The 13,809-nt window shown below is 42.2% G+C and overlaps 1 protein-coding gene across 2 annotated transcripts in view; it reads left to right on the top strand.

Moving 5' to 3' along the window:
- slc35e1 (solute carrier family 35 member E1) overlaps positions 1–13,809 on the top strand; it is a 302,175-nt gene that overhangs the window by 245,360 nt on the left and 43,006 nt on the right. For both annotated transcript variants that reach the window (XM_069928471.1, XM_069928472.1), the window contains exon 3: positions 7,988–8,058. In XM_069928471.1, the coding sequence (XP_069784572.1) occupies positions 7,988–8,058 (71 nt within the window). The remainder of the gene's footprint in view (positions 1–7,987; positions 8,059–13,809) is intronic.

The raw sequence follows: 13,809 nt of genomic DNA on the forward strand, positions 1-13,809 counted from the left end.
TATGAGTTTATGACACGAGAGATAGATCCAAATTTATTGCCACCGTGGGAGAACTTGTTTCGGCTGTGAGTCGGAGAAGGAACTCGGAAAGAGTCGGGCTGTGTGTCGGAGAAGGAGGAGCTTGGTGAAAGTGACGAGAAGGTAAGCTATTTAAGTCGGGGGCTTACTGGGCCTTGGGCCTACTTGGTTCGGCTGGGAGTCGGAGGAGGAGGAGCTTGGTGAAAGTGATGGGGTTAATTGGTCAAGGGGCTTATAAAAGGAGTGAAAGGGGAGGGAGTGGCCAGTGAGGAGTGGGGCAGTAAAGGAGTGGAGACTTGGGACTTTGGCTCAAGGGACTTCGGTAAGAAGGAGCTCCCTGTGTGGTAAGGTGTCCTTTTTGGTTAGTCTTTTAGTATTATTTGTTTAGTTTTTCTTTTTAAATAACCTACATATATTAAGAAAGGAGGTAATGGAGTCCGCTGGGGTAGTTAAGTGCTCCAGTTGTGGGATGTAACATAGCTGTTTCTGATGACTACACCTGCAAAAGGTGCATCCAATTGCAACTCATGAGCGACCATGTTAGGGAGCTTGAGTTGCAATTGGACGAACTGAGGATCATAAGGGAAGCAGAGGTTACAGGGAGACAGTCACCCCTAGAAGGCAGGAGTCAGGGAATTGGGTGACTGTAAGGAAAGGAGGGAGAGTGCCAGTGCAGAGTACCCCTGTGGAAGTGCCCCTCAGCAACATGTATTCGGCATTGGATACTGCTGGGGGGAACAGCCTGTCAGGGACGAGTCGTGGGGGTCAGGTCTCTGGCACAGGGGCTGCCCCTGAGGCTCAGAAGGGAAGGAGGGATAAGAACAGGGTAATTATGGTTGGGGACTCACTTGTCGGAGGGACAGATAGGAGGTTTGTTGGACGAGATCGGGGATCCAGGTTGGTCTGTTGCCTCCCTGGTGCTAGGGTCAGGGATGTTTCTGATTGAGTTCACAGAATTCTGCAACGGGAAGGTGAGCAGCCAGAAGTCATGGTCCATGTGGGGTCCAATGACTTAGTTAGAAGTGGGGATGAGGTCCTGAAACAGGAATACATAGAATTAGGCAGGAAGTTAAAAAACAGGACCTCTAAGGTAGTAATCTCTGGATTGCTGCCGGTGCCACATGCTAGAGAGGGTAGTAATAGGAGGATGTGGAAGATGAATGCATGGCTAAAGTGCTGGTGCAGGGGGCAGGGGATAAGATTTTTGGATCATTGGGGTCTCTTCTGGGGAAAGTCATACCTGTACAAAAGGGACGGGCTCCACTTGAACTGGAGGGGGACCAATATCCTGGCAAGCAGATTTGCTAGAGCTGTGGGGGAGGGTTTAAACTAGTTTGGCAGGGGGGTGGGGAGCAGAGTTTGCGAGCAGTGTCTAGGGTGCATGGCCACCTAGTTAAGAATGATAAAGATAACAAGGGAAGGATGGAGGTTAAGGTAAAAGGTAGAATAGGGAATATATGTGAGGGTCATTCTCTGAAATACATGTACTTTAATGCAATAAGCATAGTGAACAAGATAGATGAGCTTAGAGCATGGATTGGCACTTGGAATCATGATGTTAAGGCAATTAGTGAGACCTGGTAACAGGAGGGATAGGACTGGCAACTAAATATTCCAGAATACAAATGTTTTAGATGTGATAGAAGAGGGTAAAAAAGGGGGAGGAGTTTCTCTGCTTGTTAAGGAGGACATTACTGCTGTGAGGTGGCAGGATGGTTTGGAGGGATTGTCCAGTGAGGCTGTTTGGGTGGAATTGAGGGGTGGAGGAGGCATGAGGGTACTAATAGGAGTGTATTATAGACCATCAAATGGGCCAAGAAAATTGGAAGAACAAATTTGTAAGGAGATAGCATATATGTGTAATAAACATAAGGTAGTGATCATGGGAGATTTTAACTTCCCTCACATTGATTGGGATACCCATACAGTAAGAGGGCTGGATAGGCTAGAGTTTGTCAAATGTGTGCAAGATAGTTTTCTTAATCAATATGTAGAGGAACCGACTTGGGACAGTGTAATACTGGATCTCCTGTTAGGGAACGAGATAGGTCAGGTGTCTGAGGTTAATGTTGGAGAACAAATTGGGTCTAGTGATCACAACTCTTATTAGTTTTAGGGTAGTTTTAGGGAAGAGCAAAGAAGGGCCTAAAGTAGAGGTTCTGGATTGGAGAAAAGCATATTTCGAAGGAATGAGAATGGCTTTGGGGAGTATTGAGTGGGATGTGATTTTTTTCAGAAAAGGATGTAAATGTAAGATGTCCATGCTGGAAACAGCATGTAAGATGTAAGAGTAGATATGTCCAAGTGAGGATCAAAGGAAAGGCTGGAAGTCATAGGGAGCCTTGGTTTTCGGGGAATATTAGAAATTTGGTTAGGAGAAAGAGGGAGGTGTACAAGAGGTATAAACAGCAGGGTGATGAGAAATTGAAAGAGGACTACAAGGAGTGTAGAAAAAAATCTTAAGAAAGAAATTAGAAAAGCCAAAAAGAGGCACGAAGAGGCTTTGGCTGCAGAATAAGAATAAATCCAAAGGGTTTCTATAGGTACATTAAAAGTAAAAGATTAGTGAGGGATAGAATTGGACCCCTTGTAGATAGGGAGGGTAGGCTATGTGAAAAGTCAGAGGTGATGTGGGAAATTTTAAATGATTTCTTTGGTATTCACCAGGGAAAAAAATATTGTACCAGTTGAAGTAAAGAAAAATAGTGGGGAGGTCATGAATCATATAAGGGTAACCGAGGAGGTAGTGATGGCAGTGTTAAAAAAGATAAAGGTGGATAAATTTCCGGGTCCGGACAATGTATTCCCAAGGACACTCAGGGAGACTAGTGTACAGATAGTGGGGCCATTAACAGAGATATTTAGGACGTCACTGGTCACGGGGGTAGTGCCAGAGGATTGGAGGGTGGCTCATGTTGTTCCACTGTTTAAGAAAGGGTCCAAATGTAAACCAGGAAATTATGGACCTGTGAGTCTGACGTCTGTGGTGGAAAGTTGATGGAAAGTGTTCTGAGGGATGGCATTTACAAATATTTGGAAGAATAGGGATTGATAGGAAGTAGTCAGCATGGTTTTGTCAGGGGTAGATCATGCTTAACAAACCTTATAGAGTTTTTTGAGGGGGTTACAAAAAAGATTGATAAAGGGAAGGCTGTGGATGTTGTCTATTTAGACTTTAGTAAAGCTTTTGAGAAAGTTTCCCACAGGAGGTTAGGAAAAAAGGTGGAGGCATTAGGTATAAATAAGGAGGTAGTGAAATGGATTCAGCAATGGTTGGATGGGAGGTGTCAGAAAATAGTGGTAGAAAATTGTTTGTCAAATTGGAGGCCGGTGACTAGTGGAGTTCCTCAGGGATCGTCCTGGGTCCACTATAATTTGTTATATATATTAACGATCTGGAAGAAGGGGTAGTAAATTGGAGAAGTAAGTTTGCAGATGATTCAAAGATTGGTGGTATTGTGGACAGTGAGGAAGATTACCATAGCTTAAAAAGAGATATAGGAAAGCTAGAGAAGTGGGCTGAGAAATGGGTGATGGAATTTAATATGATAAGTATGAAGTGTTGCATTTTGGAAAGGCAAATCTAAATAGGTCATATACATTGAATGGTAGACAATTGAAGAGTGCAGAGGAACAAAGGGATTTAGGAGTTATGGTAAATAGTACCCTCAAAGCTGATCCTCAGATAGATAGAGTGGTGAAGAAGGCATTTGGAATGTTGGCCTTCAGAAATCGAAGTATTGAATTCAAGAGTTGGGATGTTATATAAAATTCTACAAAGCATTGGTGAGGCCAAATTTGGAATACTGTGTGCAGTTTTGATCACCAAATTATAGGAAGGATATAAACAAAATTGAGGGAGTGCAGAGAAGGTTCACGAGAATGTTGACAGTATGTGAAGATTTGAGTTACAGAGAAAGGTTGAGCAGCCTGGGGCTTTTTTCTCTGGAGCGTAGAAGATTGAGGGGGGATTTGATGGAGGTGTTCAAGATTTTAAAAGGGACAGAGCGAGTCAATGTGGATAGGCTTTTTCAATTAAGAGTGGGGGATATTCAAACCAGAGGCCATGGTTTGAGATTGCAGGAAGAAAATTATAAGGGGAACATGAGGGGAAATTTCTTCAAGCAAATAAGCTTCCGGCAGAAGTGGTTGAAGCAAGGACGTTATTTACATTTAAGTAAAGACTGGATAATTACATGAAGGGGAGAGGACTGGAGGGGTATGGACCAGGTGCTGGTCAGTGGGACTAGGAGGGTGGGGATTTGTTTCCAGTATGGACAAGTAGGGCCAAACTGGTCTATTCTGTGCTGTATGTGGTTATATGGTTATATATCTTTCTCAAGTCTGTATATCTGAAATATAAAGAGACAATTCTGTAATAACAGTGCCTATGGAAAAAGTTAGTATTTCAAAACATCAGTATATAATACGTTGTTATCCTCAACATATGATCAATGGCGCTAGAACTGGGTATGGGAAAACTTAGAGGAGGTTCTGCCAGTGAGTATGGGGTAGGAAGAGAATGGAGGTGTCCAGTGCTCTCGAGACAATTAATGTAATTGGATCCTGGATTTCCTCATCTCCAGATCCCTATCATTGGGGATTGGCAAGAACATCTCCACAATCTTCCATCAGCACCCAAGAACCACTGGGCTGCATATTTAGTCCCCTGGTCTACTCCTATGACTGTGTGGCTCGGTACGAAATAACACCACCTACAAATTTGCTAATGGTACCACATAAGTGGGCTGTATAAAAAGGCCAATGAGTCAGCATGCAAGAGGAAGATTGAAAACTTGGCTGAATGGTGTACTAACAACATCCTCACACTCAGTGTCACCAAAACCCAGGAGCTGATTGTGTCCTTTCAGAAGGAGAAACTAGAGGTGTAAATCCAGTGATATTTGGGGCATCAGAGGTGGAGAGGGTGAGAAAGTTTAAATTCTTAGGTGTTACTATCTCGGAGGACCTTTCCTGTGGACCCAAAGTCTGCGTGAAAAAAAGCACATCATTGCCTCTACATCCTCAGGAGTTTGTGCAATCTGGTATGATATCAGAAACCCTGGGAAACAGACGTGTAGTGGAAAGTGTGCTGACCGGCTGCATCACAGCCTGTTATGTGGACACCAATACCTCTGAATGACAAGTGGTAGATGGGTGCATTGGACACGTCTCAAAATGGCAGGGGTTTGGCGCCAATAGCTTGGTTATTGGTGCCTGGGTGGGAGTAAAGTTAAATTGGAACCGGGAAAAGAGGAGCTGGGTTATAGGAAAAAGAACGTTTTTTAAGGATCTAAAGGAGGCAATGGACTTTGTAAGAACACTGTCATTACTTCAGGATTAAATGTAAAAAGAAGAGGTACAAGGAATGCCTAAATAAATCTCTTGGTGCCTGCCACATTGACCACCGCCAGTGGGCTGATATCGCCTCCAACCGTGCATCTTGGCGCCTCACAGTTCGGCGGGCAGCAACCTCCTTTGAAGAAGATTGCAGAGCCCACCTCACTGACAAAAGACAAAGGAGGAAAAACCCAACACCCAACCCCAACCAACCAATTTTCCGCTGCAACCGTGTCTGCCTATCCCGCATCGGACTTGTCAGCCACAAACGAGCCTGCAGCTGACGTGGACATTACCCCTCCATAAATCTTCATCCGCGAAGCCAAGCCAAAGAAAGAAAGAAAATGTAAATGTAAATAAGGTGGGAAGGGGGAATCAGGGCAAAGATGGACTGTAAATATTGTAATTGTGAGGAAGACGAGGGGGATGTGTTTTTTGTCATAATGCTAATGTTTAAAGATGAATGTATATTAAAAGTAAGAATTAATACGGGGAACAAAGAAAGAGAGGGAGATACAAGTGGTAGATGGGTGCATTGGGCCTATTTTGAAATGGTGGGGGAGATTGGTGCCAATAGCTTGATTATTGGTGCCGGGGTGGGGGGTGGGTAAAGATAAACTGGGAGGGGGAAAAAGAAGGGAGATTTATGGGTTGTCTTTCATTTTGTTCTTGATGTAATTTAATTGACTACTTTCAGTTGTACAAGGGTGAGGGAATAAATACAGACTGTATGTTGCATGAATGTTAAAAAGATTATAGTGTTTGTTTGACAATTCTATGAAAATTAAAATAATATATTTTTAAAATCCTCTGAGCAAAAGCCTAGAACATCACAGGCAAAGCTCTCTCTACCATCGAGAGAACCATTGGATCCACACCAGCCAGGACTCTGTACTCGCTGCTGCCATCAGGAAAGAAGTGTAGGTGCCACAAGACTCATTCCACAAGGTTCAGGAACAGTTGCTACACCTCCACCATCAGACTCAACAACAAACTCAATCAGAGACTCTAATTTTTTACATTATTTATTACTAAGTATTTATTTTTTATCTGTATTGCACAGTTTTCATTTCTTTCTTCATTTACATTTCTTCTTTTATATACATATCTTTTTCTACTACTGATCGGTAGAAATTCTGCTTGGCCCGCAGGAAAACAAATCTCAGGATTGTATGTGTTGTCATTATGTACTCTGACAATAAATCTGAATCTGATTTTGTTCTAGTGTAGAAAATGCAGCCATTTTGTTTACAGCAAGATCTCACAAACAAAAATTAAACTGGAGTTAATGGGTATGCATCAGAAATGCTGGAGGAACTCAGCCAGTCTTTTCACCATCCATAGATTTGATTTTTATGGACACTGAAAAGACAGGCTGAGTTATTCCACCATTTTGGTGCGTTTTTACTACAATCACAGCGTCTGCAGACTTTGTGTTTCACTCATACTTCAGAGATAATAAATTGCAGGGAGATATGGAAACGAGGAAATGAGAATGGGATTATGGCATTGCTCAATATGAACACAAAAGGCCAAATTGGGTCTTATAACAATAGGTAATTTACTGTATACTATTAGAGCTTTTAGTTCGCACAGTACCTGCAGCAAGAAAGAATGTTGGTCCGTATGTGCATTGTGTGGTGTGCTGAGGGAGCAGCGAGCAAGCACAAAACTCAAAAGACTGTACAACAGGCTTTATTCCAGTGAAAGTCTGGACACCAGTTCAAGCCTTGGGTGCTCCAAGGCTGGCTCAGGAAGAGTCGGCTCAGGTTTATATATAGGTTGGCTGATTGACAGTCAGCTGCTTAGGTGGTCTCCCTGCAGTTACAGAGATCGCCCCCTGCAGTAGGCTGGTGGTCATATCACCACACGTTGTACTTGTGTTTATGACAATAAACATGATCATTATCAAATGATCTAAGAATTAAGTCAATGATGAGATATCGGCTTTAAATCTGCTGGAGATCACATCAGTGGAAGAAAAAGAATGATAGTAGTTTGATAATGATAATAGTTTCATTGAAGATGCTAAGTGACCCACTGAGCATGTTTTTGCTTGAGATTCCAATATCTGCCATCTTTCGTGTGTTACCTGCTTTAGATGCTGGCTGAGGGGTAAATGACACTCAGAATTCTGGATTGCAGGATGGAATTCTTTAAAACTCGCGTGAGAGAGCAGGCAGCTTCAGTTTAATCTGTCATTCAAAAGGCAGCCATCTCTCAGAGCTGCACAGCTTGTATCTTATGCTGGTCTCTTGATTGCAATTTGACCTCTCTGAGTTGAGAGTAACCAGTTCACAGCTAAGTGCATTTATTTTTTTATCTCATGTGCAATGTTATTTCAAGTCAAGTAACTGAGAGATGTTTGTTGTTAGCTCCGTCACTTATTTGTTTCATTTGCCCCCTCAAAGCTAAAATACCTCAGGTGTGCAAGTGCTTTCCTTACTGGCTCTGATGTGTTTGAGTTTGGTGAGTGGTTGATGCCAGAAATGGTCAGGATTTGTGTTCTTTTAGTGGTTATTTTGGGTCATTGATTGTACAATAACATCTAAGCTCCATGCTCTGAGTAATTTGTGCTGTGGAATAACATTGAACTGTTTCTAAATCCTCTCCCTTTTTTCCTTCTCAGTTAAGGCCACCATGCCCATTTGGGTGGTATTACTGTCTCGCATCATCATGAAGGAGAAGCAAACTGTGAAGGTATGTTGCCTTCAAAGGGCTGGAAGATTTGTTTTGTAACAAGCCACAAATTCATTTATTTTTTCAGCTTCAGTTTTCATGATCATTTAATAATAATCGAGGCTGAAAAATTGAAAACATTTTGAATATTATGTTTCAAATAATGAAATCTATTTCAAATAAAATTCACCTCATCTGGATGAAGCTGTTGTATTATTTCTTTTCTTTAAAAACGTTATGATTTTTCTGTAAGTGGTTCTTTGCTCACAAGCTTGGTCACTTCTCCCCTTTCCATCTCTGGGAGGAGCTCAGCATTCTGGCATTCCCAGTGGAATGATTGGTCCAGGAGGCATGGATGATTGGTAGAGAAAGTGAATTTTCCTGGCCATTCATAGTTAACCCAAGCCCTTTTTTCACTGGCATCCCATTTAATTGACCCGCTTCAAGAAGCTATTTTTGCTGTTCCCACTGGGCTACTTTTAACTGGGTCACTACGTGCTTTCACATTGACCACAAGTCTTCCCTGGGAATAGGAGAGTCTACCTTCAACCAGAAATGCCCCGTGTGACTGGTCCTTTTCACACTGAGTTATCAGCATGCCGGTCGGTGTCAGCTGACGCCGGGGATGTGAGTAGGGGATTGAGACCCTGGCATGATTTTGCGTGATTTGATGCCGGCATGCCAATTGATTCGCTTGCCAACTGGAGCCTTAATCAGTAAATTGGCCATCAATTACTGGGACAAGGTGCCAGTGAAAAAGGGGTTTCTGTGACAGAAAACCATTCTTTCCCAAGGCTGTAGAGATGCTTTCAGCCCTTAAATATACCTATAATTCTCAAAGGAGTAGTTTAGTTGCTATGTGTATCTTTTGGAAAGTCTTTCACCACAGAAAAAAAATCACATCTCGTCATCAACTAAGCGATTTGTGCTGCACAATGTGATCATTAAAATAAGCTTTACAGTCAACATTTTAAAGATGAGACTGTTACAAATGTGATATGCTCTCAGTATAACTCAAGCAGTTCAACATGGAACAGAGAATATTACAGCACAGTACAGGGCCTTCCCACAATGTTGCTTTGATCCATATTTTTAAACCTTCTCAACAATCTAAACCTTCCCTTCCTCACACCCATAAGCCTCTATTTTTATTGCATCCCTGTGCCTAGAAGTGTTTTTAATGAACCATCACCATCCCTGGTAATGTACTCCAAGCATCTACAACTCTCTTCATATTAAAAAATCGTAACGTCTCTCCTAAATGTTCCTCCCCTCATTTTAAACAGGTGACCTCTGATACTTGCTGCGGTTGCCCCCGAGAAAAAGCTACTATCTACTGCCTCTCATAATCTTGTAGATTTCTATTAAGTCACCTCTCATCCTTCCTCACCCCTAACCTTGCTTCATAAGACACACTTTCCAAACCAGGCAGCATCCTGTTAAATTTATTCTGTACCCTCCAAAAGCTTCCACGTCCTTCCTATTAATGAGGCCACCAGAGCTGGACTCAATATTCCAAGTGTGGTCTCTCTAGAGTTTAATAAATTACAACATTACCTCATGGCTCTTGACCTCAATCCCTAATGAAGGGCCTTCTTAACTACCTTATCAACCTGTGAGACAACCTTGAGAGATCTATGGATTTGGACCCAAGGTCCTTCTATTCTTCCACACTGTGAAGAATCCTGCCATTAACCATGTACTCCACCTTTAAGTTCAACCTTCCAAAATGCATCACCACACTTATCCAGATTGAACTCCATCTGCCAGTTCTCTGTCCATCCTGTTGTAACCTACCTCAATCTTCTACACTATCCAAAGCACCCCCAAACTTTGTGTCATCTGCAAACTTACAGTCCATACCTCTACTTCTTTGTTCAGATCATTTATAAAAAAATTGTAAAGAGTAGGGGATCCAGAACAGATCCCTGTGGAACTCCACTAGTTACTGACCTCCAGGCAGAATACATTTCTGCAGGCAAGTAAATTCTGAAAGTCATGCCTCTTGACCTTCTGAATAAGTCTACCATGGTGGACATTGTCAAATGACTTACTAAAATCCATACAGACCACATCTACTGCCCTATTTCATCAATTTCTTTTGTTACTTCCTCAAAAAACTCAATTAGGCTTGTGAAGCATGGCCTGCCCCTCACAAAGCCAAGCTGTCTATCCCTGAGAAGACCATGGTTCCCTAGATGCTCATAAATGCTGTCCCTAAGAATCCTATCCAATAGTTAGCCCACCACTCACAGTTCTATAATTCCCAGGATTCTCCCTATTATCCTTTTTAAACAAGAGGACTACATTTTTTTGTTATTTTATTTATAGTATTCCACTCAAACTCCAAAATTGTCAATATCATAAAAATTTCCAGACTTGGACTCCAAAAGAGCTTTCAACAATATTATTGTCAGTGAGTATAATCAACACTGATCACAACTTATCCAAATCCAAACCTGAAGAGTCCAAATTTATACCCCTCCCCCCCACCAACTCCCATAACACATAACATTTAACGTTTAACTGACCAAAAAATAAAACACACAGGACAATAAAAACATTCACAACAAAGGAATAAATCATTCGTGGCATGGCGGCCCGGGTCCAGGCTGGCTGGAATGAAACTGGTCCCCACCCCCTCCCCCACCAAGACTGAGGAAGAAGCAGGGAAGGCAGAGCAGTGAGGTGCAGCAGTCCTCTCTACAATCATGCTCCTATAAAGTTTAAGTATGGTTGCCAAATCTTTAGTTGTACGTGATTTTCTCCAGGGGAACACAGCCTTGCATCTCCTTGCTCCACAGCGCAATGCTCAAACAAGAGTCGGACTTCCAGGTAACTGCCAATGCGATCATTACAAATTGAATTTGAATTTTGGACTGTTTTATTTTAAGTCTTGAACAGTTTTATTTTGTCTTATGTCCATTATTATTACCTAACAAGAATAACTCTGGGTCCTGTGGGAATCCTTACCTATAATATACCGTAGGACTTCGCCTAGTTCCGCCCAAAATGGCCTCACCTTGGTACATGTCCAGGTCGCGTGCACAAAGGTCCCTATCTCAATGCTGCATCTAAAACATTGGTCTGATAATTCTGGTTTAGATCTATTAATCTTTTGCGGCGCAAGGTATAACTGGTGCAAAAAAATTGTATTTCACCAGCCTATACTATGCATTGATGATTGCAGTCATGCGGATCCAACACAGGTCGGACCAGCATCGCTCATCAAATCATTATTCCTAGGTCCAACTCCCATTTCTGCCTTGATTTATGAAGGCTTCGTTTGGGTCCTTCCACTTGGAGAAGGAAATATATTGCCGCAATGAATTTCCATGTGTCTCCCATCAAATCATGGTCTCTATGTCAGTGCACTTTGACAGGGCCATGGTTGGACCTAATTTGTCCTGTAGAAAAGATCTTATCTGAAGGTAGCAGTGGAATGTTCTATTTGATAAATCAGATTTCTGTCCAAGTGGTTCAAATGACATTAGCTGCCCCTGCTCGTAACAGTCCTCTACACACCTGACACTGTTCATGATCTTGTTACCTACTGTCAGAGGTATTAATTGATTTGGAGTCAGGTGTGTTTTTGGGGACAACCCCACTTTTATTCCTAAATATTGGTTAATATTATTCCAAATGTGAATTATTTGTTTCAATATGAGGCTGTCAGTTTTTCTGGATAGCAATATGGCATCCCATTTATAAATGAAATCCTCGCCCACCAAGTGCAGACAAATTTGTACCCAGCATGGCACCTCCTCTCCCTCAAAGAGTGAGGAAATGTATCTTGACTTAATAATAATTAATTAATAATTGAATAATTATTCAAAAATAATACTTTTTGAAGTCCAGCATTTGTAAACCACTCAGACTGTAATCCCAGGTCAATTTCTCCATAGGAACCCTAGCTACTTTCCTGTTCCATAAAAATGTTCTTAACTGTGAAAAAATCCCCAGGGCAACACTATGGGCACTCTCTGGAAGAGATACTGAAGTCTTGGCAGCACATTTATTTTAATATAGTTGACCCTGCCCACTAGTGTTATGGGCAGGGACATCCACCTGTCCAGGTCTTCCTCTACCTTTCCCATCAAGGGGGTGTAATTCAATTTGTACAAATTATTTAAATTATTATCCATTCTAACTCCTAGATATTTGATCCCATTTAGCAGCCACTTTAGGTAACAGTTCTCTCTACATTGACGATAGTCCCCTCCCTTGAGTGGCATAATTTCACTCTTGTCCCAATTGATCTTGCACTAAGAAATCTTCCTATAGTCCTCCAAGGTAGAACACAGTTTAGACAGTGATTTCATTGAGTTTGTCAGATATACCCTGACGAATGGCCTCAGCTAATGGTTCCATGGCCAGTATGAACAGAGCTAGAGAACCACTGTCTACTAGATCTTGTCAGTGGGAAGGCTGAGGAAATGTGTCCATTGGTCACAACTTTTGTCTTGGGCACGTGATATAGCGTCCGTATCCAATTAATAAAAGTTGGCCCTAACGCCAATTTCTCCAGCACTTTAAATAAAAAGTCCCACTCTAGTCTGTCAAATGCCTTTTCTTCCAGGACCATGGCCGGACCCCTCTCATTTCTAGTTTGTGCGTCCTCTCCACCAATTATAGACATTAAGGGCTATAAAGTAGGCCAGAAGGAACACAAGATCAACCTATTTTCTGATGATGTGTGGATATATCTGACAGACCCAATGAAATCACTGTCTAAGCTGCGCTCTACGTTGGAGGACTATGGGAAGGTTTCTGGATATAAGATCAATTGGGACAAGAGTGAAATTATGCCAATCACGGGAGGGGGGAGGGTCCAAAGGCTTTCCCCCTCCCCGATACTCTTTAACGAGCTCTTGCTGATCTGAGGAAAATTTGAGGCTTGGTCGCGGCTCTTCTGTCAGGTGGGCTACTCCAGCTGGGTGGCGACTTCACTGGCAGGTCTCGGAGCGGCCCAACTATTTTCATTACCAGGACGCACCTCAACTTGCTCTGGGGATTTTGACGTTGACTCCTTGCAGTTTCTGCTTGTTGATTTAGTTTTCTTTGTCATTGTTGCTGATTCTGGTAGTTTCCCACAACACTTGTGAGTATTTTGACTACCTTTAAAACCTTTTGTTATAGTTTATCTTCTTGTAGATCTGGGAGCTCCGGGATCTTGCCTCTGTTTACTCTCCCTGCATCACGTGTCCTCCCCAAAATATCATTAATATCGATATCAACAATATTTACATTTCATATTTGTTAAATCCATACAAACTTAAGTTCTTTTTTATCCCGTTCCCCCACCCCACCCCCCTAATATTGAATACTTAACACCAAACTAATTACACTTACACACAATAACCAAAACACTCACAACTAAAGATTTGAAATTTATTTTTGGGGTTGTCGTGTCGTGGCGGTCAGTGAATAGGCTACCGTCTTTTTTTCCTTGGCTTTTCCTGGTTAGATTGGGATGGACCCCCTCCGTTCCCCTGCCAATTGAGGGGTGGATTAGGAGGGTAGGGTAGGGTAGTGAGGCACGGTGGTCCACACTACAATTTTGCCTCTATGTAGTTAAGTAGGGCTGCCAGACCTTCAAAAAAGTGCTGTATTGTTTCCTTAGGATGTAGTAATTTTCTCCAGGTCCAGCTTTCAATGGTCAGACTCCAGGCAGCTGCTGTGCACTTCCTGGCCATCGCCAAAGCGATTATGATAAATTGAATTTTAAATTTGGACAGCTTCGTTGTAAGCCTTACGTCCATTATGTTTCCT

This window comes from Narcine bancroftii, chromosome 3 (assembly GCF_036971445.1).
Source record: "Narcine bancroftii isolate sNarBan1 chromosome 3, sNarBan1.hap1, whole genome shotgun sequence".
Lineage (NCBI taxonomy): Eukaryota > Metazoa > Chordata > Chondrichthyes > Torpediniformes > Narcinidae > Narcine > Narcine bancroftii.